The 27,118-nt window shown below is 40.6% G+C and overlaps 1 protein-coding gene across 1 annotated transcript in view; it reads right to left on the bottom strand.

Moving 5' to 3' along the window:
- Positions 1–27,118, bottom strand: part of nbas (NBAS subunit of NRZ tethering complex) — a 184,714-nt gene that overhangs the window by 138,326 nt on the left and 19,270 nt on the right. The window contains exons 14-24 of the mRNA XM_085373435.1: positions 26,256–26,449; positions 24,502–24,777; positions 19,113–19,238; positions 18,297–18,448; positions 18,058–18,195; positions 13,051–13,129; positions 11,219–11,323; positions 10,691–10,827; positions 6,343–6,429; positions 5,061–5,214; positions 21–206 (exon numbers count right to left, since the gene is read on the bottom strand). Of these exons, the coding sequence (XP_085229561.1) occupies positions 21–206; positions 5,061–5,214; positions 6,343–6,429; positions 10,691–10,827; positions 11,219–11,323; positions 13,051–13,129; positions 18,058–18,195; positions 18,297–18,448; positions 19,113–19,238; positions 24,502–24,777; positions 26,256–26,449 (1,634 nt within the window). The remainder of the gene's footprint in view (positions 1–20; positions 207–5,060; positions 5,215–6,342; positions 6,430–10,690; positions 10,828–11,218; positions 11,324–13,050; positions 13,130–18,057; positions 18,196–18,296; positions 18,449–19,112; positions 19,239–24,501; positions 24,778–26,255; positions 26,450–27,118) is intronic.

Raw genomic sequence — 27,118 nt, 5'->3', positions numbered from 1 at the left:
TGGAAAATTAAGTCACGTACGTTTTTCATGAGCAGGCGGAGTTTGTCAATGTCGCTGAGCTGCTGAAAATCTTTAAGAGTCAGACCCAGTTCACATGATGTCTCATACACAAGTGTTTCCATGGTGACCAAGTCATCGCATAATCGCTCCAGCCCGGGGATTTCCCGCTCCTTCCCAAGACGCACCAGCGACAGGGCGCAGTCCACCTGAGACAAGAAACAAAGAAAACCAAATGAAAAACACGCTTGAAAACAGGTTAGAGGAGGCTGACTACATGAATTCTACTTAAAAGTACATTGAAAAAGAAAAAAAAAAAAAGACAAGATCAGTGGTCAACATCACACTTTCACTAACTTCTTAACGTCTCCTATACTTGGACGTTTTAAGGAACGAGCACTGTCAGTGAGATATTAAACACACTGTTACTGTGCCTCAGATTGGGTACTTTCATACTTCCATAATATCTTCAGTGCATGCATTCGTTCACACTGTGTATCACAAGTACACAGATGGTGTTGTGATAAAAGACCTGATAAAGGTCAAACGGTCGAGTGTGAAACAATGCACTGTACACTCAGTGGCTGCCGTTTTGGCAACGTGGGAGAAAGAACGAACGAATTTCCAGCCAGCTGTACCAAGATCTGTTGTCTCAGGCCTTTAGCTTACATGATAAAGAGCATATCAGCACTTCCATTGTTTAACAAAAGAAACGCGTTCATAAACCACCAACAGCATAATTGTCAACAGTGATGAAAAATTTGCCATGCATACTTTGGGGCAACACCACCCTCTCACAGGAACAGGTTGAATAGGTTAGTTATAGGGGTCACTACTCTGGAGCCAGTGGAGGTGGTTCAGGCATCTGACTTGGAGTAGTTATGTCCTACTGGGAGGAGATCCCAATACACGCTATTGAGATTACATCTCTCACCTGGCTGGAGAGCACATTGGTACCCCGTGTCTGCTTAGACTGCTGACTCCGCAACTTGAATGGCAATAAAATGTGTCAACAGAGAGCATGTTATGTAATTTATGGAGCACTTTAATAGTTTCATGTTGTGAGTTAGATGAGAAGACTCTAGGGGCATCTATAGAAATGAAATCAAGCTAATCTTGGTTTCACACTCCCAAAGAATGTGTTCCAGGACTGTGCAGGCTCTTTGAGATGTTCTGTCCCGAATTTCCTCTTCTTCTGTGCAACCAGTGGTTTTCGCCTTGTTTTAAAGCCTCCGTGCTTCTATTGATGAAGGTGTGTTAAACTCCTTGAATTAAAGCTAAAAATCTTCAATCACTTATGGATTTGCTCAATTAACATCCATAGTGTTGGTGTACAGAAACAAAACTAGAAAAGTCATTATTGTTTGAATACTTATGGGCCAAACTGTGTATACACACACACACACACACACACACACACACACACACACACTAACCCAACCTCTTAACCATGACACTTGGGCAGAAGGCAAATAAAAAGCCTGTTTGCAGCAATGTTCGTTCAATAAAAATTGTTGCCGAGATAACTGGATTGGGACGTGGAAAAAACAATATCCCGTCCAATCCAAAAGCAAATAATAGTTGTCAGTCATTACTAATATCCAATCATTAGACCTTCAGCAATAAAACATTGAGGTTTTGGGCTTCCTGCTGCTCCTAATCGATACAATTCCATCCAGAAAAGCAACCAATCAATATGCAACCAGCTATATGCCGGCAATACGCCCAGCCAATTGATGCTCGGCCACCTGTGGATGTTAGCCAATCAATAGCAGATGCTGCTGGGTCCTGCGGTGATGATTGCCTTTTCTACACCTTTTAGAGACAGCGCACACATCCTTGCTGCATCTTTCCTACACAAAGGCACAAGTGCCCACAGGCACACAGAAACACAGATACACAATCAATGCAATCTTGTTGTCTTCAGCTTATCTCAACACACATTACTTATTGTTGAATAAATAACTGCATGTCTTCATTTGCAAAAAGTATCCCCACAAACACACACACATTCAACCCAAAACCCAAATCACCTTGACTCAGAGTCTGAGCAATTAGATACAATGAGAGGGGGAAGTCTATTGATCTAACTGTGAGTGTAGATCCTCCTCGTTCTTTCCGCTCCTCCCTGCTCTCCAGAGATAGATTCCCCAGCTAACCACAGACAATTCAGATGTTGAAATCTCACACTTTTTAATTACGACCTCATCTCCATCCCCTCCCCTCGTCTTTCTGTAACACGACCCTCTCTCTTTGTGCTCTCCCCCCCCTCGCCACAACGGCAGATTTCACTCTTCACTGTAATATTCCAACTCAATTTGATGCTTCTTTGTCTCTCACCCTCGTCCTATCACACTCCTTTCTTTCAAACGGAATTTTTACATTTTCTCATCAGCTCTGCTCAATTTTAATCCTGTTCCCTTCCCTCCCACCTCTTCGAAGTAACAGTCACCACACTAGCCTCCATTTGAACTCCCAGCCTGCCCCTTTGCCTTTTCTGTATGCCAGCCTCCCCACGCTCTGTCTTGTTTTCAAAGCCACCCTCTCATTTTGTGCCATTTCGTTGCCAGCACAACAACCACTTGGTTTTAATATCCTTTATTCCTACCCTTTTATCCCCTTATAACTGGTGATTTTCTTCCCCACAGACAGCTCTTTCCATGAGATTGCTTTCCCTTTTTATCTCCACACCTATCTGTGCTGCCCTCTCCTCTTTCTGTGTTTGTAATACACTAACCTAACAAGGGCTGTTGCATCGGCCCAGCATTTATCTCCTCTTTCGGCTGCACTTCCATTCTCTGCTTGCCCTAGCTCGTGTGTCTCTCTCTGAGTCATCTTGTCAATCTTCCCATCAGTGTCTCGCCTCCTGCCACTTTGTGACTGGTTTAGAACACTTCAGCAAATGGCAGCAGAGATTTTCTGATGTATTTCTGTGTCACTGCTGCTCGTGTGAAGAAAAAACTAAATGTGTGAAATAACCAGAGACGTGAGAGTTCGGGACAGTCCAAAGAGACTCCTGGAGTAAGATGTGATAGAGCAAATGAAGATGAGGTCTAATTAAAAATGAACAAGGGAGAGAATGAAAGAGGGAATTGGTGTGATTCCTTGAGACTAACAAAGGCCTCCTTTTACACATGCACTCGAATCTCTCCCTTTCCTTCTCTCTTGAGTGGATGATGAAAGGCACGATTCCCCAGTTGTCTTCAAAAATGAGCAATGGACCCCAAAATCTCTATTTCGCCAGCCTCTTTACAGCAAGTGGAAGGGATAAAACGGAGAAATGAAGGGGAAAGATATGACTGCACCCTAGTTAGTCCTTTCACAAAGACAAAGAGAGTGCTGTGACAGCCTTGATCCATCACTCTGATGGAGGTAAAGAGGGGACGGAGCTGCAGCGTGGATAGTGTGGGTGGAGAGATCGGGCTGCTCTAGCGTTTACGTCCCATTACTCCACTAAACAAGTCCTATCAAGTCTTATTTTTCACTTGCAGCATCAGAACGCGGATGACATAAGCCTCGGGTTCTCTTCATTAGAAGTCCATATGGCAAATATGATAATAACTGTCACAGATCAGATCAAAGTGACCTTGACTGATGGAGACAGGCAACATACCCTCTGCAGTCTGCAGTCGTTATATTTTTCTGCCCTCATCATCTAAAAGAAGTGTGCGAAACCAATTGTCTTTTCAATAGCCAGATGTCTATTAATTCCTTTCTGCCGCTGCCCAGCTGTAAGATCCAATCGAGCAGAAGGAACGTTAACAGTCTACGTAAAAGGTTTCCCCTAACAGAAGAACTATGACCAGTTGGAAATGATTTGCATCGGTAATAAGGGATGAACAAACTAATTGAAAAGTTGCGAGGTCACCTGATCATTTTAGTCTCTAAAACAGCTTGAATGCTTGAGCGTTGAGGTTGAAATTACAAATAAAGGCTTTGTAAGGCCATGAGAGGTCAGCGGGAAAACATTTATTGCTATTACAGTCTGCAAGGTCAGGTAAAAGTTCTGCTGTCACAGGAAGGGTAAGATGCAATCTTTCATTAAATTTTGCTTCCAGGTCAAAGTAAGAAATTCTTGTAATGTTTTAAAAGTGCTCTGGAGCAACAGTTCTTGGCATTTTTTTTTTTTTTTTTTTACTGATTTTCAATCCAGTCCTTGTACTCGACTATTTTCAGAAGAATGTTTTTGTCTGTTAAGCCACTGAACACTGACCTTTGAATCGTTCAACCATAAAAAAGACACCTAGATCAAGCAATGAATGTTGTGTCTACACATAACAGACAACTTTGTATATATACAAAAATTGTATTATTAGGCATATTTTGACTAGTGGAAAGAAAGAATTGTATGACAGCAAGAGGTCTAATGGAGTGTTAAATACAAATTTTAAATTTTTGGTTCAAATCATTAACACTATGTACAGAGGAGGTCAGGAGTGAGGTACAGTCAGTGTCTAAGACCATCTCTAAAACACGATGGAGGCTCTATCAATGTTTGGCGCTGCATTTCAACCAGTGGTGTTGGAGATCTTGTCAAATGATGTAGTTAACTACCATCAGATTTTCCTTTTGTTCCACCATACAATACCATCTAGAAAGCATTAACAATGGATTCATTTTTCAGCATGACAATGAACACAAATACACTCCCAATCCAGTAAAGCATATGTGGATAGAAAAACATAAAAAGGAACGTTAACAGTCACGGATTGGCCTCCTCAGAGCTCGGACCTCAACATCATTTCGACAGAGAACAAAAGGCAGCCAACATCCAAAGAAGATTTTTGAATGTTCAAGAAGCCTGGGGAATTATTCCTGAAGACTACTTAGTAAAAGAAATTAAAAGAAAGCTTGCTGAAGGCAGTGCAGGCTATGCTGAAGAAAAATTGGTAAGAATACCAAATATTGACTTTCAGGCTCATTAGAATTGTTGAAACTCTGGTTTTGCCAAATTTCCTAGAAAAATGTGAAAGAAACGAGGGGTGGCTCAACACTTTTGCATAGTAAAATAAACATATAGTGACTGACTGTAAGCTACAAGCGGATACACAGAATGTTTGTACCTGTCTGGAGCAAGAGTCGATATCCTGGGCTCTGCTAATGTACCAATCAGTAAGCAGCTCTTTGGAGGGCGTGGCTGTGCGGAATCTCAGCAGGTCTGAGGCTTCGTCATACAGGAAACTGTCATCGTCAAACAAATTCTGCTCCAGCACCGCTCTTAAAAAGAAAAAGACATGGATGAAGAGTTGCGCTCCCTTGCATTTTCACTTTATTCCTTTAATGATTTTTAGCTAATCAGCTAGAGCGGGAACAGTTAATGAGAGAAAAATGACTTTTATTTTGGCGATAATTCAGAATTATGTGTTTATCAAAAGAAAAAGAAAAAAATCTTACAAACAGATTAAAACAATGCACTGATACAATTATTTTTTATGGAGCCAAAAGTCAAAGCCTTACTCCTGTGCCATAAACCTATTTTGTTACCCAAAAACATAGCACAGAGAGGATCGTGCTGCTCTGAATAATCACAAAAGCAACTGATCCTCTGCTGAAAATGTTCCCCTAAAAATGTACAATTTATCTACTACCTACAGTGCCCTGCTGCTTTAGGAAATTACTTGTTTGTTTGCTTCTTTTTTCTTCCTTTTTTAAATGAAAGTAACACATTTATGAACCAGATGCACAGGGAGGGATGCCCAAATATTAGTATTTAAAAGACAGTCTTAACATTGTAGGATTTTTGATAAGAAAAACACAGAATATCACCTGACTCAAAGGTAAAGGAGTTGAGCAAAGAGAGGGGAGAGAGATAAGGAGGGAAACAGAGCTGGAAGAGCAGAGATATAACATAGCCACCAAAAAAAACACTGCCTTAAACCTAGTTGCCAGGAATGTTGCTCCAATCACATTATCAAACATTCATCCTGTAATTTCTGGCCAAATATACCACAGTGTGCGACTGCTGTTATGACTCCCAACAGACGAGCAACAAAAAAAATAAAAAATAAAATTGTAAATGAAGCCCGGCCTCCCTACAGAAGCAGGCAAATGGCATAAATTGGCAGTGCAACAAGATTTGGTATTAGTTGGTTATGGCTGTGTTTAACATTTGGATAATAGGATGTCATGTGTTGTTTCACAAAATGATGCCAGCACAAGCATCTGGCCTGTTTGGAGCATGAATTTTAACAGTTCTACACTGCGAGGGGCTTTGTTATCCCGGACACGGGCTGAGTTAATTATGACGCGTTACGTCACATTTGTTTAACTGTTGGCTTTAATAATACTTTATGCACAGAGCTAGAAATCAGTACATTCGCCTCAGGGGTGATGTAACCTGTTTACCTGCACTCCTCTGCCTCACACCAGTCCATCTCTCTGTGTCTTTGCTCGTCCCACGGAATCAACACCAGCTCACCTCTGTCATCCAGACTGTAAATGAAAGAAAATGAAAAAAAGCAAGATATACGAGAGGACAGAAGGAGAAAGACAGCAAGAGAGAGGGGTCAGTTTTTAGGAAAAAGCACACCAATAGCAATACACCGCAACATGCGACATCTACCCACCCAGGCATAATGGGACCTTATAAATCAGCAAAGGCATTTACTGTCTCAAAGTAAACATAGCCATAAACTACAGCAAAACTAGAGAGCAAGCAACATATGGGAAATGGAAAGAGCAGAGTATAATAAGAAAAAGAAATGGGAGGAGGCAAAAAAACAAAATCACAACAATAAACAAGTCAAAGAACTTCTGAAGAGAGTCTGAATCGTGCCTCAGTTGTAAATAGCGGGGAGTTTTATTTTCTAAACGCCACGTTGGTCCCAAGCTTTACTTCTTCCTGGTCTCCTTGAGTGTGACAGGTCTAAAGAAGATAAATAGGGGACACGCAAAAAAAAGAAAGCCAAAGTGAAGAATGACTCTGTAGCTTCACGTGTCAGCGTTGACAGGACTCCGACGCTTGGACACAGACAACGTAACGACTCGAATGCTAAGACGCCGGGCTGAACAAAAGCAGTTTTGCTTTGGGTTTGTTTCTTTTTTCTTCTAGGATTAATGCATGGCTTCTTGTTATCTATTTGTTTGTGGACAGAAAAATATGTACTGTGGCTGTAAAACTCAAGGAGATAGCGTGGGCTACAAATCATCTACAGCTTTGGTGCAGTTAAAGGCCGAGCGTGCACACACGCTGCAGCAGTTTTCTAGCACGGTCATAAATTCTCTCCAATCACAAAATACATAAGAAGCAAGCAGCAGCTCTGATTTATGTCAACACTCCAAAGCAGGAGGGTTTTTCACCAACACTCCAGTGCCAGTTCATTGATTAAGCTTGGAACTTCAACACTAGGATAACAGAGATCGAGAAGTCCCGCATAAAATCAGCCTCATTCAGTGTGGGGTTTTTTTTTTTAATGACATTCCCTAACTCCCAGGTGCTCTTTCCTCATTAAAGACAGCGTAGTTAGAGAGTGGAAAGTAAATATCGGCGTGAGCGGCCAGATATCGATAGGAGGAATGAATTATTCTGTGCCTGCATCCCTGATCTACTTCGCATCAGAGAGGCAGGGGAGCAGGATTGAAAACAGGAGATGCAGAGCAAACCTGGAGCTGGAGTTTATTTTTGGTTTCCACAGAGATGACCCTTTGAAGCTACAGGCAAAGACTCCTTAAAAAAAATACATTCAGTATTCTCCAAGTCTACAGGTCCCTTCACAGACCTAATCAATATTACAGGAGAGTATTACCTCCCCCCCCCTTTCCAATGAAGCAAGTTCAGTATATAGGGAGTAAGCACCAAACAGATGGCTTGAGCTGGCTCTGTTTGCTGCAGTGTGGAAGCGAGCGCTGTTGGAGCAGCATTTGGTGCTCACAAGCTGGGGAAAATAGGAAACTGCCCCACAGCGGCAGAGCCATGATGGATGCTCACTGCAGACCCACAAGCACCTGACCTCCATACAAACTCAGTCGCGGCTAATAAAAGGGAGCTGTGTTGTAGTGTGCGTATGTGGAAACTATATTAAAAATTCTATCTATATCTGTAGGGGTTTTTTTTTTTAAGGTGATGAATTTGCCACCCTCAAATACATGGTTTCTTTATAAAGCAGTGGCAGAGAGAATATATCTGTAAAATCCTGTTTCTGCAAATGATATGCTCATTTTGAATGTAATGCCAGTTTCAAAAAGGGCGGGCCAGGACCATGTTTACAACAGCGTTGCATCACATTCCTTTAACACTGTGTTTGGCTGCTCAAAATTTATTTTCCTTGGTTCTTTTCCATATCAAAATTTCACTCTGTGACAGGTTTGGGCTGCAGGCAGCCTGCAGACTCCTTCTGCTACAGCTGGATTATATGCTGGATGCTGTCTGGTATCGTCTTGCTGAAATAAGCAAGACCTTCACTGAAAGTTTTCTCCAAAACTTTATCGATTAGCATTAACCGTGTCCCCCAGGGATGTGCAGATTTCCCCCAGTTGCAGACCATCACATGGCCAAGCTGGAAGGTTTTGGATTAGTTTCAAAAACAAAAACCCACCTTTGTTAATATTAGATGAGCTAAATATCAACACTTGAGAATATATTGCAGGATGGTCTTTGCATGGCTGAGTTTGAACTTTTTTTTGGATGCAGCGGGCAAATGGTTTCTGGAAGTGTTTCTGAGTCTGTGCAGTTCTTTTTACCACAAAAAGCAGGTCCTTTTTTTTTTTTAACGTAGGGGCACCCGAGGGCCCAAAGGTGATGGCAAAATTGGTTTTCAGCCTTGTCTTCATTTTCAGAAATTTCTCTGGTGTGTCTCGATCCTTTAATGATAAGACATGCATAGATGATGAAATCCTCAAATTCCTTTCAATTTTAGACCAAAGAATATGATCTCTTTGAACTGCTGAACTATCTGACCATGTAATCTTCCAAAGAGTGGGGTGAACCCCAACTCCCACCTTTATTTCTGAACGATTTTGCCTCTTCTTCTTGCCAACTTGTTGACAACTGAGCTAATGAGTTGCTAAATGTTCCACCAGGTGATTTTCCTTTTTAAGGATTAGACAATTTTCCAGCCTTTTTTGTTTGTTAATCCTGTAGAAACTTTTTGGACAGTTGCTGGAATCAGAATGACTCAAATATACTGTACATATAAAAAAAATAATGATTTTCATTCTTATGCCTTTATACTCAATTACACATATGGTTTGGATAATTTGCACATTTGTGCATTTACCTTTTATCATCGTACTTTTTTGGATGCAGGGTTGTAAGATTTTCACAGAAGCTAAAATGAAGTATCGAGGATTAAATAGAAAAACGAGTTACGATTTAAGGAAAAAGGCACGGTGAATGACTGGCTGCGTCCATCAGTAAATCCAGTCACTGCTATTAGTGAACCATAAAGAGGTGAGGAATGATTTCTTCCCTCCAAAACAACCCTCCATCACTCCTCGCTCCTATTCAGCATTTCTCCAAGCCCAAAGCAAAAAAAACAAAACAAAACAGGCAGTGTAGAGTGAAAACCAGGGGGAATAACACTGTAATAACAGACAATTGCATTTGTTCAAGCAAGTATTGTATCATTTGAAGGTGTTCGGCTTTGTTTGAATGTAAATTTAGAAGTAGCAATTAAGTCTCTCTCCTCTTATTTCATTGCTGTCTCTGCCAGCCCGTTAGCTGCGGCGCTGTGCGTACATGTGTGCAGTGACAGAATAAACTTGTGTATGTGTGTGCTTTTTAATGACGGCAAAAAGATTCCCACTGTGAGAATGTGAGAAAGACTCTTGAGTGCACGCTCTGACTGAGGTGCGATTCCAGTTTTAGGTCATTTTAATTTAAAATGTAGAGGGATGTGCGACTCTTGCATTCTACAAAGGTGTGACTGTGGATTCTCTGACATTAGAAAGGGTGCAAATCCCAGTGGCGGTATACTTTTCTTTTTTCTTTTTAAACAATGCAGTTTCTATATCGAGAGTGTGAATTGTTGTAAAAGGGGACTAAAGAATACATTTGGATTACTTCAACACCTTCGCTTCAGCGGTTTGGGAAACAGCAACTCGTGTCTCATCAGCAACAAGAAAATTAAACCACCGACTCCGAGCATATTGTTATAATCCACTCTTCTCCTGGGAAACCTTGAGTCCTGTCGTCCATGTGGATGCCACTTTAGCACACAACACAAAAGCCACGTAAATATTGTTACATGCAAAGTAAGGCACTCCCCATGCAAGACCCGTTTATTCCTTCAGTAAAAATGAAATCCTACTTTTGTTCTTTATGGAGACTATTTACCTGCATGCAAAGCTTGCACAAACATGACTCTTCAATACAACTCAGACATCACAGGGATTTTGGGTGCATTTCAGGTACCAAAAATCTTGTCCCTGCCTACAGATTATATTTGTTTTGCAGATATTTGGTTATGAAGCTCATATCGCTTTGAACAACACCAAGCTTCAAATGCATGTTCTAGCTTTCGGAGTAAACATGATTTTTCAATGAGTCGTTTCATTTGGTTCTCTCCGAGTCTCAGCAAAAGTCAACACAGAAAGGCTTCCTCCATTTACTCTTGCAGGACAAATAAATCAGACCATCTCAATGAGTTTTTCCCCATCTATAATGCAAGAGTGCAGCGCTTGGTAAACCATTTGTGTCTGTATAAAGTAAATACACATGGACCTTCTTGTAAGTGCGTATTTGTGCACGTCTTACCAGGCTTCCGGCAGCAAGGTGGTATACTCGTGTGGAGAGGTGGTTTCCGGAAAGTTGTCAAGGATAGCTAGTCGATGTTGGAGGAGTTCTGCTCCGTGATATGTGAAAAGAATGTCAAGAGCCTGCACGTTGCTCTCCTGTGGCCAAAAAAATGTATGTTAGAAAATGCTTAATGTCAATTGGTGCCTCGATTTTACCCTCGTGTGTGTCTAAACGAGCTAACCAATGGTCAATGTCAATGGTCAATGGTAACTTTATTGTCCCTGATGGGAAATTGATTCGCAGTATGTCAAAACAAACAACAAACATACAACCAACACATCACGTACACTCATTAAAAAAATACTATAATATAATATAAGCCTGATAAAACAACCTAGATATTCCATCGAAAAATCGCAGGCTTGATCTAAAGTAGAGAATCAGTCACATCCCTAGCTCCAAACAAAGACGCATACAGTTAAAATGAAAAGATGCAAAGAGAGATAAATAGTGAGACATTCTGTAGGAGTGTGAGGCCAAGGTTACCCTGGCGTAGTTTCTTGCTGACAAAACAATGTTTTGACTTCGGAACTTCTTGAAGAAGTCTGCATCGTATTTGTCCTCCGCTGCATGAGGCCCGCCAAGTATTTCCTGGAAAGTATAAAGCAAGAGAGAAAGAAAGAGAAAATACTCAGAGAGAGAGACACACACACACACACACACACACACACACACACACACACACACACACACACACACACACATTTACAGTTCATGAAAAGAAATTTGTGAGTCAGAGGGTTATCTTTCCAGAATAAATGTTATGAATGGAAAAGAATTCAGAGTAAAGATGCGAGGGAAAGTGCAAGTAGAAGATGTGACTACCAATGAAGGCACTAAAGCAAAGCCAACAGAGATGCTATTTAATTTTTGTGGCTTACAGCTGTCTTGTCATCTAAGTGCGTGTGTGTGTATGTGTGTGTGTGAGCATATGTCAGGATGGACCATTTGTTGTCCTGGAAAGAGGGATTTATGTGTATTTGTGGTTATAAAATCTCTGTAGTATCCATTATGCCAGAGCATGTGTGTGTGTCTGTCTTTGTGCAGAAGAGTGTGTGAGGCGTGTGTGTGTCTGATGGATAGCTTTTGAATGGGGTCCTACGCAGACAGAGCCAGCCCAAGTCTGGATGATAAAAACGCTAATATCATATTCATAGACAGCCAGAGAAAATGCATCGGGGCAAAAGGAATCTGACGAGTACTGCAGTTACCATGACAATGTCCGAATGAAGAGAGAAACGTCATTCTGTCTGAGTCGAATATCTAGCAGGATAAAATCTCATCTCTCGTGTATGGGAGCGAGTAGGGTCCTGTTCATCCGTGATAAGGGTCTGCATGTTAACATTACTCACTGTGAATCTGAAATCCACAGTTTTCAGTAGTTGCAAGTGTCTGCTTTAAGCACGTATCTATCCATCTATGTAGCGCTGAAGCAGTGATACTGGATTCCTATTAGTAGTGAAGTTAAAATAATACTTCTCAGTGTCACTGCTAGCTTTTTACCAGATCATGTATAAATTCTTCACATACTTAAAATGTCTTTCATGGACATAATTTCAATTTAAAAAAAATGGAGGTTAAGTATAAATATTCATAGATGGCAGATGAGAAAAGCCTATTAGTGTTGAACAGACTGCTCATTAAAGTCGAACGCATTAGTTTGCCAGTAGGAAAACAACTATGAAATAAAGACTACAATAAAAACAAAGTTTTTTCTTCATTAATATTAGATTCATTAAATAAACTCTACTTTAATACAAATGTAATAATAATTAATGGTTCCTCAAATGCAATCTCTTTCCTCTGAAGTCTCTCCTGAGTTTAGTTATCAAAACCCGTTAAGTCACTGCTCGCAGTAGTTTTAAATATGATGAAAAAAAAAACCAGACTTTTTTCAATTAATGTTTTTTTGCATCACATTTAAATATTCTAGGAAGATGATATTGCGTTGTTGATCCGCAGAGCCTCAATTTACTTAATTTCTTCATTACATGTAAATAAAATTAAAAGTGTTGGGGCTGAATATTGAAAATTCAATTAATGAGTTTCTTGTTCGGGAGAATATTATGCCCCAGCTAAACAACAGAATATTAAGCAACAGTTGAATAAGTTCACTGGGTCCAGCTCTCCCAAAAGGAATATTTACTGAGATTCTCTTTAGTCTTCAAACATGCATCAAGTTAATTACTCGACAGGCTGAAAAAGTAAACAGCAAAAGATTTGATAAGGATAACTGTGGTTAGTTGCAATCCTAATGAAATCCATTTACATGGGAAAATGTGGAGAGTTCATTAAGTCAAAGGGCTGATTGCTGTTACCTCGTACGTGGCGAGCCGGTCCAGGTAGGAGAGAAGCTTCAGTCTGCTCCGACACAGTTCCTTCTGCTCCAGAGTCAGCCTAAGCATGCAATCATATTTAAACACGCAAATCAGCACCATACCAGCACAAACAATTTAACACAATTGACATGAGACCTCCAACACAATGACTTTGACTACAGAAATTAACTGCAATCAAATCAAACGCCAAGCTCAGTCTGTCGTCTGCACTAACTCACACCCTAGCTTTAAATTAACTGTAAATTGACCTTACACAGTAAGCCCACGGGGACCTATATAATAAGGCTGGGGACTGGTGACTACAATACCATACCATGCCCTCTAAACCTAATCATTTTCCAACAGCAACAAATCAACTCCTTATGACCACAAGAGCCACTCATTCAGGTGTTATGTATAGGATGCAAGCCGTCAATGAGGTGAGCGATTGCCCAGTGAGAACCAAATCCATTTTCAATGTCATTTAATCACAACCATAAATAAAGAGGATGGCCACAAACACCAAGGCACTGTGCTATATAGGCTCTACCTAAAACTCAATCACTCAAGGTACAACCAAAAGAAAGAGAGTGCAAGGCTGAAAAAGGCTAGGAGTGGTCAGATGCACCCCCTCGGTTCACACATACGGTAAAATAAAACATTTTTTAACCACATGCTCACACACCCTCCAAGTTCAATTCACAAAGAAACAATCCAACCAGGTGAAGCAGGGTGCAACCCCTCTTATAAACTTGACCTGGATCAACTGCGATGTGACCACAGGGGAGTTGACCTCTCCACTGCTGTCTTAATCCCAAATCCCTCATTACAGAGTGTGCTATCGGGTCTTATCGGGGTCCTCTACACAGACTAACAGAGATTAACACTGGCTCAACACACACTCTGGCACATCAAAGAGCGCTGGCTTAGTGCTAGTACTAGTGGTAATTACTGCCGTGCTTCGTTTCTTCAGAGCAATGTAAGAAAAGTGGAGATGGAGGAAGGAGAGCGGTGGCAAGCGAGGGAAGGAGGAGAGATGAGATGTTAGAAAGCAATTTTAGCCATCTGCTCTCCTGAGGTTTTGAATGATGGCTTAATGATAACTTCCAAGAAAGGCTCTGAAATCTAAAAGGAGGTGACAGGATATCTCTAACTTCATTTGGTTGAGAGGAGTTCTGACTAAGCTCTTCTATTACTCTGACATAGTTTATTAAATGACATGCAATAATACAGAATGTGTCAAAATGTACTGTTAGCCATGCTATAAGTGATAGAGTATGTTCTAAAGATATTACTGACCCTGTGGGCATCTTTGTTTTCTTTATTGAGCAGGTAGATATTATTTAAAGTAAAATGTCTCGGTAGCTACTTGATATCTTTTGGATCTCTTATCGTTTAACCTTTTCTATATACACAACATATATGCAACACTACTGAGACACTGGCACTCCAACAGGTCTCTGCTCATCTTTGAATAGTATTTAACCAATGTTATGCCAAAAATAAAAAAAAACATGTCAAAGGATTAGACATCCACAGCCCATAAACCGTAAGGGAACTATCATGAAAACATTCGTAACAACAAATCTAATGAAACACTTAAATCACCTTCACCCAGATGAATACGCCCAGTTTGAAGATGTTAATAAAAGGAAAATTGGCTAAAGCTAATGTTATCCAAAGCTCAGAGCCAGCCACAAGACAGCAGCCTGAATTGAGCCTCTGTGAACAGTAAAAAAAGACTGAAGCAATTACAAGAGCAATTATGGCGACAAATCAAAAAGAGAAATTGGTCAATGCCCAGCTGCTGACATTGAACCTTTTCTAGAATGTTTAGAACAGGTGACATCCTAAATTTGCTGGGAAATGATGCAAGTACCTGGCATTTGCTTTTTCTTATACAAATCTGTTGCACCTGCTTTTGTTTGGTGAGGTAAAGTATATCAGGTAAAGGTGGATATGAGGAGCAGAACACTTTCTTTTCAGAGTTGGATGATCTTCTATCTCTTAAACAAGTTACTGCAGTTTGGGGGGCATTGTAAAATGATTAATTTATTTCATTATGAAAATACGATTTTTAAAAAATGATCAAATGCTGAAAAGTGATTAACTGGAAATGGAAGTAATATAAAATGAATATCAATCACCCTCGGTCTGGAGCTCCATGCAAGACCAAGATGATGAGAAAGGTGGCGGATCGACCCAAAACTATACTGGTGGAGTTTGTTAATGACCTGAAGGCAGCCGGGACCACAGTCCAATGTACTGAAATACTGCAGCACCCACAAGGTCCCCCTGGCTCTTCTTAAGTTCGCCAGTGAACATCTAAATGATTCAGAGAAGGCTTGGGAGAAGGTGCTGTGGTCAGATGGAATAAGGAATAAGCTCCACCCACCATGTTTGGAGGATGAGAAATGATGAGTGAGACCCAAAAAACACGGTCACAGTCAAGCACGGAGTAGGAAACATGCTGCACATGCATGTATAGAAATAACTCCATAGTGCTGGTAGCAGCTTTAAGAAGCTGTAAGCATGCCGATGTCAGTACTGTAAAACGGTATCTATACGGACTTTATGTATATATCTTTTAATAAAATGTATAATTTTATAAATAATAATATTAATAATAATAACAATAATAAATACAGAATATAATTTCCAGTTTAAGACTGGTCATTGATTAAAAAACATTTTTTTAAGCAACACCATTGTGCAGTATTGCAGAAACAGCCACCAATATGGCTTAGACATGGCTGGATGTTTGATTCAGGTCAACATCTCTTGCTTTTAAATTGCTAATCTTACAGCTGAATTCCACTGAGATACAGCATAAACAGTGTGTGCTGTAATACACTGTTATACATACAAATGGACCCACCTGGCTATACACTAAAAAGGCAGCACAGTGCACAAGTCTTTATAAAGGTTTTTATGTGTTTTTAACAGATTGCCCTTATAATAAATAGCTCTTAAATAAAAAATAATAATAACTGCGGTAAACTAAGGTAAAGAGACTAACTGCTTCAAGATCTATGTGCACACATATATTTAATACATCTAGATGCTACAATAAAAGCATAAACAGCCTTCCACACAGACACAAGCACAGTCCAAAGCTGGAACAAATGAGAAAATTAGACTTCTGACTGAGGTCTGACTCTGACCTGATAAGAACATAAACACCTTGCAGCAGACAATACTCTCTTCACACAATTTCCTCCCCCCTCTCTCTCTCTCTCACGCAGACAATACTCTCTTCACACAATTTCCTCCCCTCTCTCTCTCTCTCTCACACACACACACACACACACACACACACACACACACACACACACACACAGCAGGATTAAAGATGCACTCTGAGTCACATTTACTAGTTAAATACAGTCCTTATCTACACATGCGTGTCACCCACACAAAATACGCACAGACGCAGTACTACTGTGAAGCAGCTGTGATCGATACTGAGCCATTTCTGTAATGGTGGTGTAGTTAAAAAGAAATTAAGAGAATTATTATCTGCCGCAGGCCTCAAGGCAACATGGGTAGATGCATTAGTGGGGGAACCCGAATGTGTTCACACACTCACACAAAAACACATTCTGGGGGCACGTGTGTGAGCTGCCTGGCAGACATTCTGCATCAAAGACAGATAAAGGAGAAAAACTGGTATATTTAAATAAGTTTATTCACCGAAGATTTAATGTAATGTTTTTTTTTAATGTTTGTACATTATCGATTTTTTTTTACTACCTCTTCTGTCCTCTTTCTTATCCTCCATCTTTTATTTAGCTGCAGTGGAGTGCAGTTCTCCAATAAAGCACAACAGTTTTATTACACAGTAAGATATAGATGACCAAATGGCCAAAGGGAGGGAAAAAAAAATGAACAGCGACGTGAAGGGCAGCTATTACAAAGGATTAACATTACGACGTTTGTGCTCTTCCTCATTTAAAAGCCGTCAGGAGGCTCACTGCTTACTGTACGAACAAAAGAAAAAGCCCGATCCAGCTACAGAAGATTGAAATGTGCGCCTGCACAAAGCCTGTTTGCAAAAACATAGAACGGATATGAATTTAAATGTGCATCAAGCGCTTTAACTCATGCACCCAGCGCATCCTTTTTGTGGCTGGTCACTTCAGTAGTTGTGTGTAATTCAGCTTAAGAGTGTTTCTTGATACCTGGATGAGTGAATTTGTTTGCATGTGTGTTATGAGAGGTGATTAGTGATCACTAAAGGCTTTTTCATTAGTCTATCCCTGGGCACTTGAAAACAAAAGCATAAATTACCTCCAGCAGATTACCCACTAATCTCCACCAGTGCTTTTTCTCCGTCTCGCTCTCTCACTCTCTCTTTTCCTCAAACTCATTAACATCCCTGCCTTTATGATCCCCTCTCTGGTGTGAAACCCAGTCAAACAATCAGTGATAAATTTGGCAGCACTCTAACCCATTCATCCTCCTCCCAGTTTCCTGGTCTACACCTTAAATACTGAAATCACAATTTCTCAATTTTTCCCCACAAGCATTTGGAGTACAGTTAATATTTTAGCTGATACAGGTAATAACAATGACTTAATTTAATCTTTAGAAACAGTAAGTAACAACCTGCCAACAAGGTGACTCACACAGGTCAGCATCAGGTTCCTCTCTAGAGAAATGAGTCCACCCACCCAGCAAATGCTTCTAAGAACAAAGCTGGTGTTTTAGCTCATTGTCTTCAAAGATCAGTAGAAAAATAATCTCAAAAACTCCCAATGGTTTAGTCAAAAAACAGTATCACACTATAAAATAAAAAGATTGTAATTAGCTTAAGTAACTAAGATACTAAAACAAGAGACGTGCTTGCCAGCTCGACTCTAAACTACCAGTTTAGCTGGAGGTTTAAATGAACCCTCTCTTACATTCTGTTTATTCGGAAAACTGCCAGCATTTCTGGTCTGCCCTGACAATTATGTGTCCATCTGCTGTTTGATTAAACAAGCGGCAGTCTGACTGGCTGTGTACCTGCTGAAGTCAACTTTGGCCAGCAGCTCTCGTCTCTTCTTGTTCTCCCTCTCCTTCTTCATCTCCAGCTCCTGCTCATCTGAAAGGATGTCTTCATAAGGGAGGTCATCGAGGTCGACGTCGCCTGGCATGATGAACCTGGGAGACGGCAAAGAAATGACAGAAAAAAGAAGCGCGGATAAACAAAATGAGACAAGCAGAGTAAGTCTATGGTGAGTGAAGAGAAGAGGTTTTTATACCTGCCCCCATCTTCCCCTTTTCCTATGGCTATCAGGGCTTCAAGGTCGGTTCCCTTCAGGCCATACTGCAGCAGCTCTTTAGCTGCATCAACATTCTCTGGGACGCGCTCCACACACTCATGCAGCACCCATGAGCGCTTGCGGATCTTGCTCTAGGTGGGATGCAGGAAACAGAAGAAGATGGAGTGAGTTCAGAAGAAATGATGGGATAAAATACGATACAGAAATAGGATGAGAGGGTGAAAAAATTTGCTATAAATTGGCAAAAATGATGCGTGAAATAGAGTATGGGGACTTGTGCTGCACTGTGGGGCGATCGTGGCTGTGGGGCGATCGTGGCTCAAGAGTTGGGAGTTCGCCTTGTAATCGGAAGGTTGCCGGTTCGAGCCCCGGCTTGGACAGTCTCGGTCGTTGTGTCCTTGGGCAAGACACTTCACCCATTGCCTACTGTTGGTGGTCAGAGGGCCTGGTGGCACCAGTGTCCGGCAGCCTCGGCTCTGTCAGTGCGCCCCAGGGTGGCTGTGGCTACAATGTAGCTTGCCATCACCAGTGTGTGAATGTGTGTGTGAATGGGTGGATGACTGGATGTGTAAAGCGCTTTGGGGTCCTTAGGGACTAGTAAAGCGCTATATAAATACAGGCCATTTACCATTTAAGTGTGTGCCTCTCCCACGCATTCACATAAATGCACTGAATTTTTCCCCCCTTGCCAACCAACAAAATATACTGTGATTAACACCAGAAATTCTGATACAATCCTTCGTCTCTCCTCCTCATTTCCTCACACGTATGTGTCTCCTTTGACTGATGTCTTACCAGATAATCTTGTATCGAGGCTATGCTGACGGTACTCTTCCGCCACTGTCTCTGGTAGACGAGGTCAGAGTCCAAACTGTATGCCTGGGCAAGAGACAGGGCTTCACCATACTCCTCATTGTCAATCTACGAGATAAACAAAAACACAATATGAGCTCTTTAATTATGAATGTTTCTTCCAGACAGTGGAACAGACAGCACTAAAACAAATCCATATCATCAGGAAAGACAAGCATTTCAACAATGATTTAGTAGGGATGATGATGAGTGTTTGTGAAATAAAAGGAAATAATGAGAAGCTAGTCCTGGAATTGGCCAGGCAGCACCTCTGACTAAGAGGAACTATGTGTTTCTAATGTAAAATTTGAATAAAAGCACCCAAAAACAAAGATCAATTAGTTTCATTTTCTGCTATATTCAATCCTGATCCCAGGGGTATCGAAATGATTCATGCTGTGGGTTCCTAAATCAATGTAATTAAATAGAAAACATTAAAGTATATGTTTCTACAAAATACCACTGCAAAAAAAAGAAAGGGAAAAAAGATAGAGGGAGCATTGTCCACAGACATATTTTCCATTACACTGAAGGACAAGGATGTCAAGGTATTGAATAAATCTATGCCTACACCGCAGCCTTTTTGTATGCACACAGAATACCCAAAGACCGAATAGGAACAGCTGGAACATGCAGATTTCAATCAGTGTAGCAATGCGCAATGTGACACAGACTGAATTGGGTTTGCTAAAGAGGGAGAAGGAGAATGTCTGAAGGGAATTTCATGTCTGGGGATATCTGAAGAAAAAAAAAAATCAAATAGCCCGAGTTAGAAAACATAAAGGAGAAATCAGAAGCCGTTTAAAATGACACAAAGCATCAGCACCATCTTTCAAAAAAAAAAAAAAAAAAAAGCCAAAATAGCTACACCACAATCACAACTGACCATCGGCACAGCGGATGCTTTAAAGTAGAGCCTGCCTGAGACAGGATTTTTAAAACTAATGCAGTATTTGGTGATCTAAATACTCCTTGATATTCAGATTTTTTTCCTTTCAGACTCCAAAAACATAAGCAGACGCTAACATTTGCTATGTGTCGTTACTTATTTTCAGTTTTACACTCACACACACACTACCAGGCTGCTCAGATCACGTTCATAACAGCCTCTGGTATTCTGCCCTCTGGTGGACAGACCTTGCAATGTCAACTCTCGTAGCATGGTTGAAGGGTGTTTCTCTTCCTTTTTACTCTCCCTTTTTAAAAATGTTATGCGTCTTCCTTTACAATGTCACTGCCAATAGATTGTCACACAGCTGATAATATGACCTTGCCAATAAATTCATCAGACATTAGCTTCTATTTTACAACACATGCTAGTAAGTATTTTAAAGTGAAGCTCTACCCTTATTTAGTTTTATTTAGCATGCTAAAGCATATTACTTACCATGCAGAGGCTAGCTAAAAATCATATTCAGATTATGATGATATTAATCTAAAGCAGTGAACAAGTCAGACAAACTGATTCTGTGGAACATTTCTGCTTCCACATTAATAAATTTTAACAGCACAATCACATATTTTAACTGTAACGGTCTTATGAGTTTTTATGAAAATGGACACATGCTACTGTCCCGTTCTATTTATTGTTGATGTTGTCATTATTAATAATATTTTATTGGCCAGGAATAAATGTCAGCACATTATAATAATAAAAGATTTTTTTTATCATATCAATGTCTCACAAAATCTTTCAGCCCAATATCAAAAGGATATTTTTTTGCAAGCCCACTCAATTTGTGCTTAAGTGCATATGTGGCAGAACACTGGCTGACAGACACACTGAGTATCCATCTCTTTTTCTGTGTAGGAGTACAAAGCAACACATTATCCAGACTGTGGTTCCTGGAGGGCAATAAGAACCCCACACAGTTAAACCTCACGTAGGAGGACATCAAAAATGTTTCCTTCTCTCTCTGGATTCAGCTAATAAAACTGTTAGCAGCTCTGCCAGTATTCTACTCATACAATCAGGGTTACGCCAACAAATGGATCATCAAACTCTTAAACACATGAACAGGCTGACTTGAGGAAATAACCTGGAATCACTTGTTCGAGTCTATTCACAGTCAATTGCAGCACAGACCTTGGCTGAGGTGAATCTCTGGGGAGAGATCGGGTCATTCTGGTTTCTGCGACTGAGTGAAAGCGTCTGCGTGTGTGTGTCTGTGTGTGCGTAGCTATTGAAATATCAAATTAAACTAAGCATATATAAGACAATTAAAACGCATGTAAAAAAAAAAATAAATACCATATCCATGCACACATTAAACTCAATCATACACATATAATAAATATTCACATATTTATTATACACATATATTTATTATATGTGTATGATTGTGTATGATGATTACTTATAGAGCTATATGTTGTACAAATTAAAACCAAACAAATAAAAAAATGTAAAAAAAATCAAACAGGAGAGCAGAAGCAGCAGCTGGGATGGTGCTGCTAGTACCAAGTGTTACAAAGAGATAATAATGATGTATTACTTTGTAACTCTCCACTGTTAGGATTGATGGTGATGACTAATGGCATCTAATGATGATGACAATGATGAAGAAGGCAGTGGATGATGGGTCATAAAAATGACTGATGAACCGTGCTCAAACTTGCGCCGGTTGAGAGCCGATACCACTCTCACTGGGCTTTATGATAAAGCATGTTGTTGTCTTTGCTGCAATTTGTAGCAACTAGCACCAACAGCCATATTTCTAATGCAGCAATTAGCATGTCAGAGAATCCCCTGTCTGAAAAATAGCGTTAAAGCAGGCTGAACATCTTGCTTGGTTTTCATTTCTCTTCAACGGCACTTTGGAGCCGATCCAACAAAACAATAGCACTTCACTGAGCTGGCACAGGATTTATTTAGTCAGAAACCAATTTTGCAGATCAGCCCGTTACAATTCAGTCAATGGCCAAATGGATTCAGATGACGTTCTTCAGATGCTGCTAAATTAAGTAGCAAAAAATGTGTATACACACACACACACACACACACACACACACACACACACACACACACACACACACACACACACACACACACACACACACACACACACACACACACACACACACGAAAATATTTAGTATACACATCCAGAAATGCATACACTATTATATATTGTACATATATTTATTAGTTTCAGGTTGGCCATTCTTGTATTTTGCTCGTTTGTGTTGTTGTGTTTGCACATCTCTGTTGCTTGTGGGGCTCGCACACAAGAATTTCACTCGCATGTGCTGTGCCAGTGTGCCTGCACATGTGATGTGACAATAAAAAGTGATTTGATTTGATTTGAAAAAGAAATGAAGAGCTTCATGCTAAATGTGATATCCAACATTGGAAAAAAAAAAGATTAACTGGCACAGCACTGAGGCACATATGACTCAGTATCAGTGTTAATATGATAAAGGCCTTACATAAAGGACTGTGTAATTAGAAATGGAGTATATTTGACATGTTAAGTAGGTAATATTAATTTCTTTCCCAGTATGAATTTATAAAACCACACAAGGCAGAGAACTGCACATCAGCACTGGAATTGTTGTTTAGATTGCTGAGGCTTCAAATCCAACACATGAAGGCACCTCAGCACGAGCACTGACGACAGCTCTTCACAACCTAAACACGTAAGCATTCTGTTGCGTGTGCTGCAATGAATAAGTAAACAGTAAGAGAAATCTGACTCTGTACTTTCACCAAAACTGTGCGACCTCACTCTGAGAACTCTGTTTAACACAGCTGCAACAGGAAATGTCAAACTTTGCCTTGTGTGTCTACAAACAGCACCTATTCCCTGAATGTTTCAAAAAAAACAAAAAATAGCAAGTTCAGCTTTAAAGATGGTTCCCTTGACAATACCAAAGTTATTTGCATTTACTGTCGATATGAACTGAGTTACCACCATCCTAATTGCTGGCCGAGCACACAGCTGATGCACCAAAGGCAGATCATGCTAGAGAGTTTTCAACAGAGACATCTGGACAGTTCGACAACTAAAACTTTCAGCAGCCCTAAATGAGTGGCAGCAGCCACCTGGGTCAGTCTGCACCGATGACTGCAACTCATGTGTGATGTGCCTCTTTGCAATAGTGGACTCAACTCAGCTGGTTGTCTACTGGTTATTTTCCTATATAAAAGCATGGTTGCCAAGCACCTATGTCATTTTGCAAGTAAATCACTGTTCTGCAGCAAGTACGTCACTATTTGTGGAGGAATTTCTGAATTTCTATTTGAAATCAACGAGGCTTTGACTGGATTCTGAATGCAAGTTGTAAATGTAGATGGCCACAGATTTGGGATTTTGTGGATTTAGTTAGTTGAGTTAATCACCATATTATCACAAATATCATAACAATTCTTATGGTTAAATTATTAACTTTTTTTTTTTATTTTCGAGGAAGTCCCAAAATGTCTTTACCAAAATAGAGCTGGCAGCCATACAGACCCACAACATGCAACAAATGCAAGTGAAACATAAAGTAAAATACACAATAAATGTCATGAAATCCATCCCTGCACATAAGTTTGTCTAAGTTTAGATATTTCTCTAAATATTCCTTGTCTGAGGTGCACAGTAAGAGAATGCAATCCACAGACCTGTCAAAACCAAGGCACACTGGAAAGCAACAGTTTAGAGAGGAGTAGGTGGCAACTACCAGAGCTGAGACATAAGCATGCATAGGCGAGCTGGAAATTGACCATATTTTTTATACGCATGATGTGCAGTAGTGAAAAGGAAAATCTGAAGTTGTAATCACGCATAGAGATGCATGGTAAACTGAATCAAAGATCCCTAATCTGCAGGAGGATTCATGCAGGGGATCGGCAACAGATCAGTCGGGGGATCATTAAAGCCAGGATTCACTGTTTAGTGATGAACATACAATAAATGGCTCCAGAAAATTGAATGGAAATTCATCTTTTTCAACAGGCTTCATCACAAGCTTTTCAGTGATAGCCATTTACTAGAGGGGCTGGATTTATTCTGCAGCCATACAAAGGTCTCATGATCCACCACTTTCACAATTCAAAGTGAAACATAAAATGTAACCATAGAGATTCAGGCTTCAGAGGAAGTCTTTGAAATTCAAGAGACAAACCCCACGTAACTTATATCTGCTACCCACTTATTAAATTTAGCTCTCACCCTGCTGACTAAATAGCAGGGTATCCTCACTGTGGGGCACAATGTGAGCTTTTACCTGTTCAATAAAATTATTGCCTTTAGAGTGACACCCACAAACGTATTTTGTGGGTGGGAGAAAAGAGTTCGTTTTCTCATCAGACTGCATTTATTTACAAGCCGTGTTAGCCTCCTACCTTCCTCTGGTACAGTTCTTCCGGAGTGGTTGACCTCAGGCTGACCAGACGGTAGTTCTTAATAACTGTGCGAGGGCGTTTCCGTGGTGGAGCGAACCGTTCCATCTCTGTCACGTAATACAGGCCCTGCTTGATGTAGCCAAAGTAGCGGGCTTTGGCTGAGGACTCTTCGTCTGAATCAGATTCTCCACCATCATCTCCCTCCTCATCTTCGCTGGCTCCCCCACTGAGGCTGCTCTCCAGGCGCCCACGCTTCTGGGCCAGCTTCACCTCACACTGATAAACAAACACAAGACAAATTGAAATGAGGGTGGAAGCGCAAGACTTTGAATGACACTGCCAATACATGGCTTAAAAGTGATCATAAAGCCACAGTTGTCTTTTCACATAAAATACATCTGTTTCATTGGCCAAGATCATAAGATGAGGGCTGTGAAACAGAAGACGACGCATTTCCAACTGACTGAGCCTCAGATTTACAGTCTTTTGCCCAGAGTGACTTTCTGATGCTGCATATGGACACGTCGGTGCCAGCATTCAATGGCGGATGATAAATGAAGCACCCAGCACAGTTTACATCTAGCTGTGTTTAAGTTGGTAAGGACACTTAATTTAACGCCCTCATGCTAGCTCAGCAGGCTGTCTGAACACAAAACAGCAGCAAGGTCAAGCTGCTCAATAGAAAAATCTAAATCCTAGCTGTCCAAAGTGATTTCTCTCACTTGTCTTAACCTGATCTGTAGGTCTGTGATTGCCTCAGTTGGGAGCCCATTTTAAAACTGCGCACTGTGGCAAATACTCAGATTTTGGAGCAATGCCCCTCTGGATTTTCACTCATAAAAATGTGACACGTTTAGCACCTGTATAACAGCTGTGCGCAGCAATCATCATAAAATAGAAACAGGGAAAATACTCCACATCTGTGGAGACATACGCACAACCCCATGTTCAGGGCATTATCAATGCACACGCTGCTGTAAGATACAACAAGAGATGCCCATCCCCCGTCCCCACACACTCTGCACTGAGACAGGGTGATGAAACCTTTCCTCAGAGTTAGCAGCTAAAGAAATTGCTCGCTTTTTATTGTGCTCTACGCAATCAGATTTCAAAAGTTTTTTCAAAAAAAGCACACTACTTTAAGCAAAGAGCAGGGTGATGTGATATCATGGTCTTTGTCTGAGGATGAAGATGCAGGAAATCATTTTTCATCCCTTTACCACTACAGATACACAATTACACATTGTCACACACAATGACACTAGAAAACTGGAAATACCTGCAGGGATATAAGGATGTAGTTTTTTAGCAGAAAAAAAAAATGAATCACACACAATCACCTCAGCTGTCAGAGGACCTGAGCACACACTTGTGTTAGCAGGTGTACCTTTTATTAAAAATGTGCAGTCACGCCCATTTTACACTTTTCTTTAATTTTAATGAAATAAGTGATGTCCTCATGACAAACATGTGGCCCATATAGTCTCTTTCATTGTTCCAGACCACTGCCTGTTCAGATAGGCTTCAGGCCTGTGCCACACTGAACTCAATAAGCAGTGTAGAAAACTGATAAAAGAGATGAAGAACTGTCCTCTATTCTCCCATGTGCCTTTTAAAGCCCTGAAGTCCAAAATCTATCATCTAACAACTGCAAAAGGATGCTTTCATGAGGCCTGCACCATTGTACAAACTCTGTTTGCTTAACCACGTGAACACCTCTATCTTTACATGTTTTTCTTCTTTCTTTTTTTTACCTCCAAGCTGAGGAAGCCCCCATCATGTGCAGCAGTGACTCGAGGTGAGGGCTCAAACCATTCACAGGATTTCCCCAGAAGGTTGCGCAATGTCCTGACAGAGGAGACGGTGACAGAGCCAGAGCAGCGGGCCAAAATCAGCACGTTGTCACTCCACCAGCTCACATCTACCAGCGGATAGAACTGCTCCTTATCTGCGACAGCGAGACATAAGGGTAGTGTTAAAGATGTGACTGTCTACCAGAGGAAGCTGACCTAAACGGAACAGAAAAGATGGTTCCCCTACTTATAATAAAAGTTTGTCTGCGCGTGCGTTGTACAGCTTTTGTCATCAGTGGCCCCACTTTCTGGGATCACAGTGTTTCTGAATTACTTTCCTCCTCTAAGATATATTTACACATGTGGACATGTGACATCATTTGTCATGCTTGAGATGAAGTATCACACAGATTAGAATCAGAATCAGAAACTTTATTGTCATTGTCATGAGAACAACGAAATTAAGAATGGTCCCCGATCATTGCATCATCCCTAGCAATATCAAAATATAAATAAAACAATAAAATTCAATAAATAAAATAGATAGAATACTTAAAATACTAATAAGATATAACAGTAAAACATTCACATACATTCCCACACACATGCTTCAGACCGTGCATAGATTAACACAAGAGTGGCGTGATGGACATTTTTTTGTAGTATTCAGATGTGTTATTGCAGTTGGATAACAGCTGTGTTTGAGTCTATTAGTCTATTATTGCTTACAGAAGCTGTCACAGCTGTCATCACTACTGGCCCAAAACTGTCAAAGCTGCACAAACAGAACACACACACACACACACACACACACACACACACAC

The sequence above is a fragment of the Diplotaxodon limnothrissa genome, linkage group LG15, assembly GCF_057381915.1.
Source record: "Diplotaxodon limnothrissa isolate DT_005_m linkage group LG15, D_limnothrissa_male_GT1.1, whole genome shotgun sequence".
In the NCBI taxonomy this organism is placed as follows: Eukaryota; Metazoa; Chordata; class Actinopteri; order Cichliformes; family Cichlidae; genus Diplotaxodon; species Diplotaxodon limnothrissa.
This window is presented reverse-complemented; position numbering and strand designations above follow the sequence as displayed.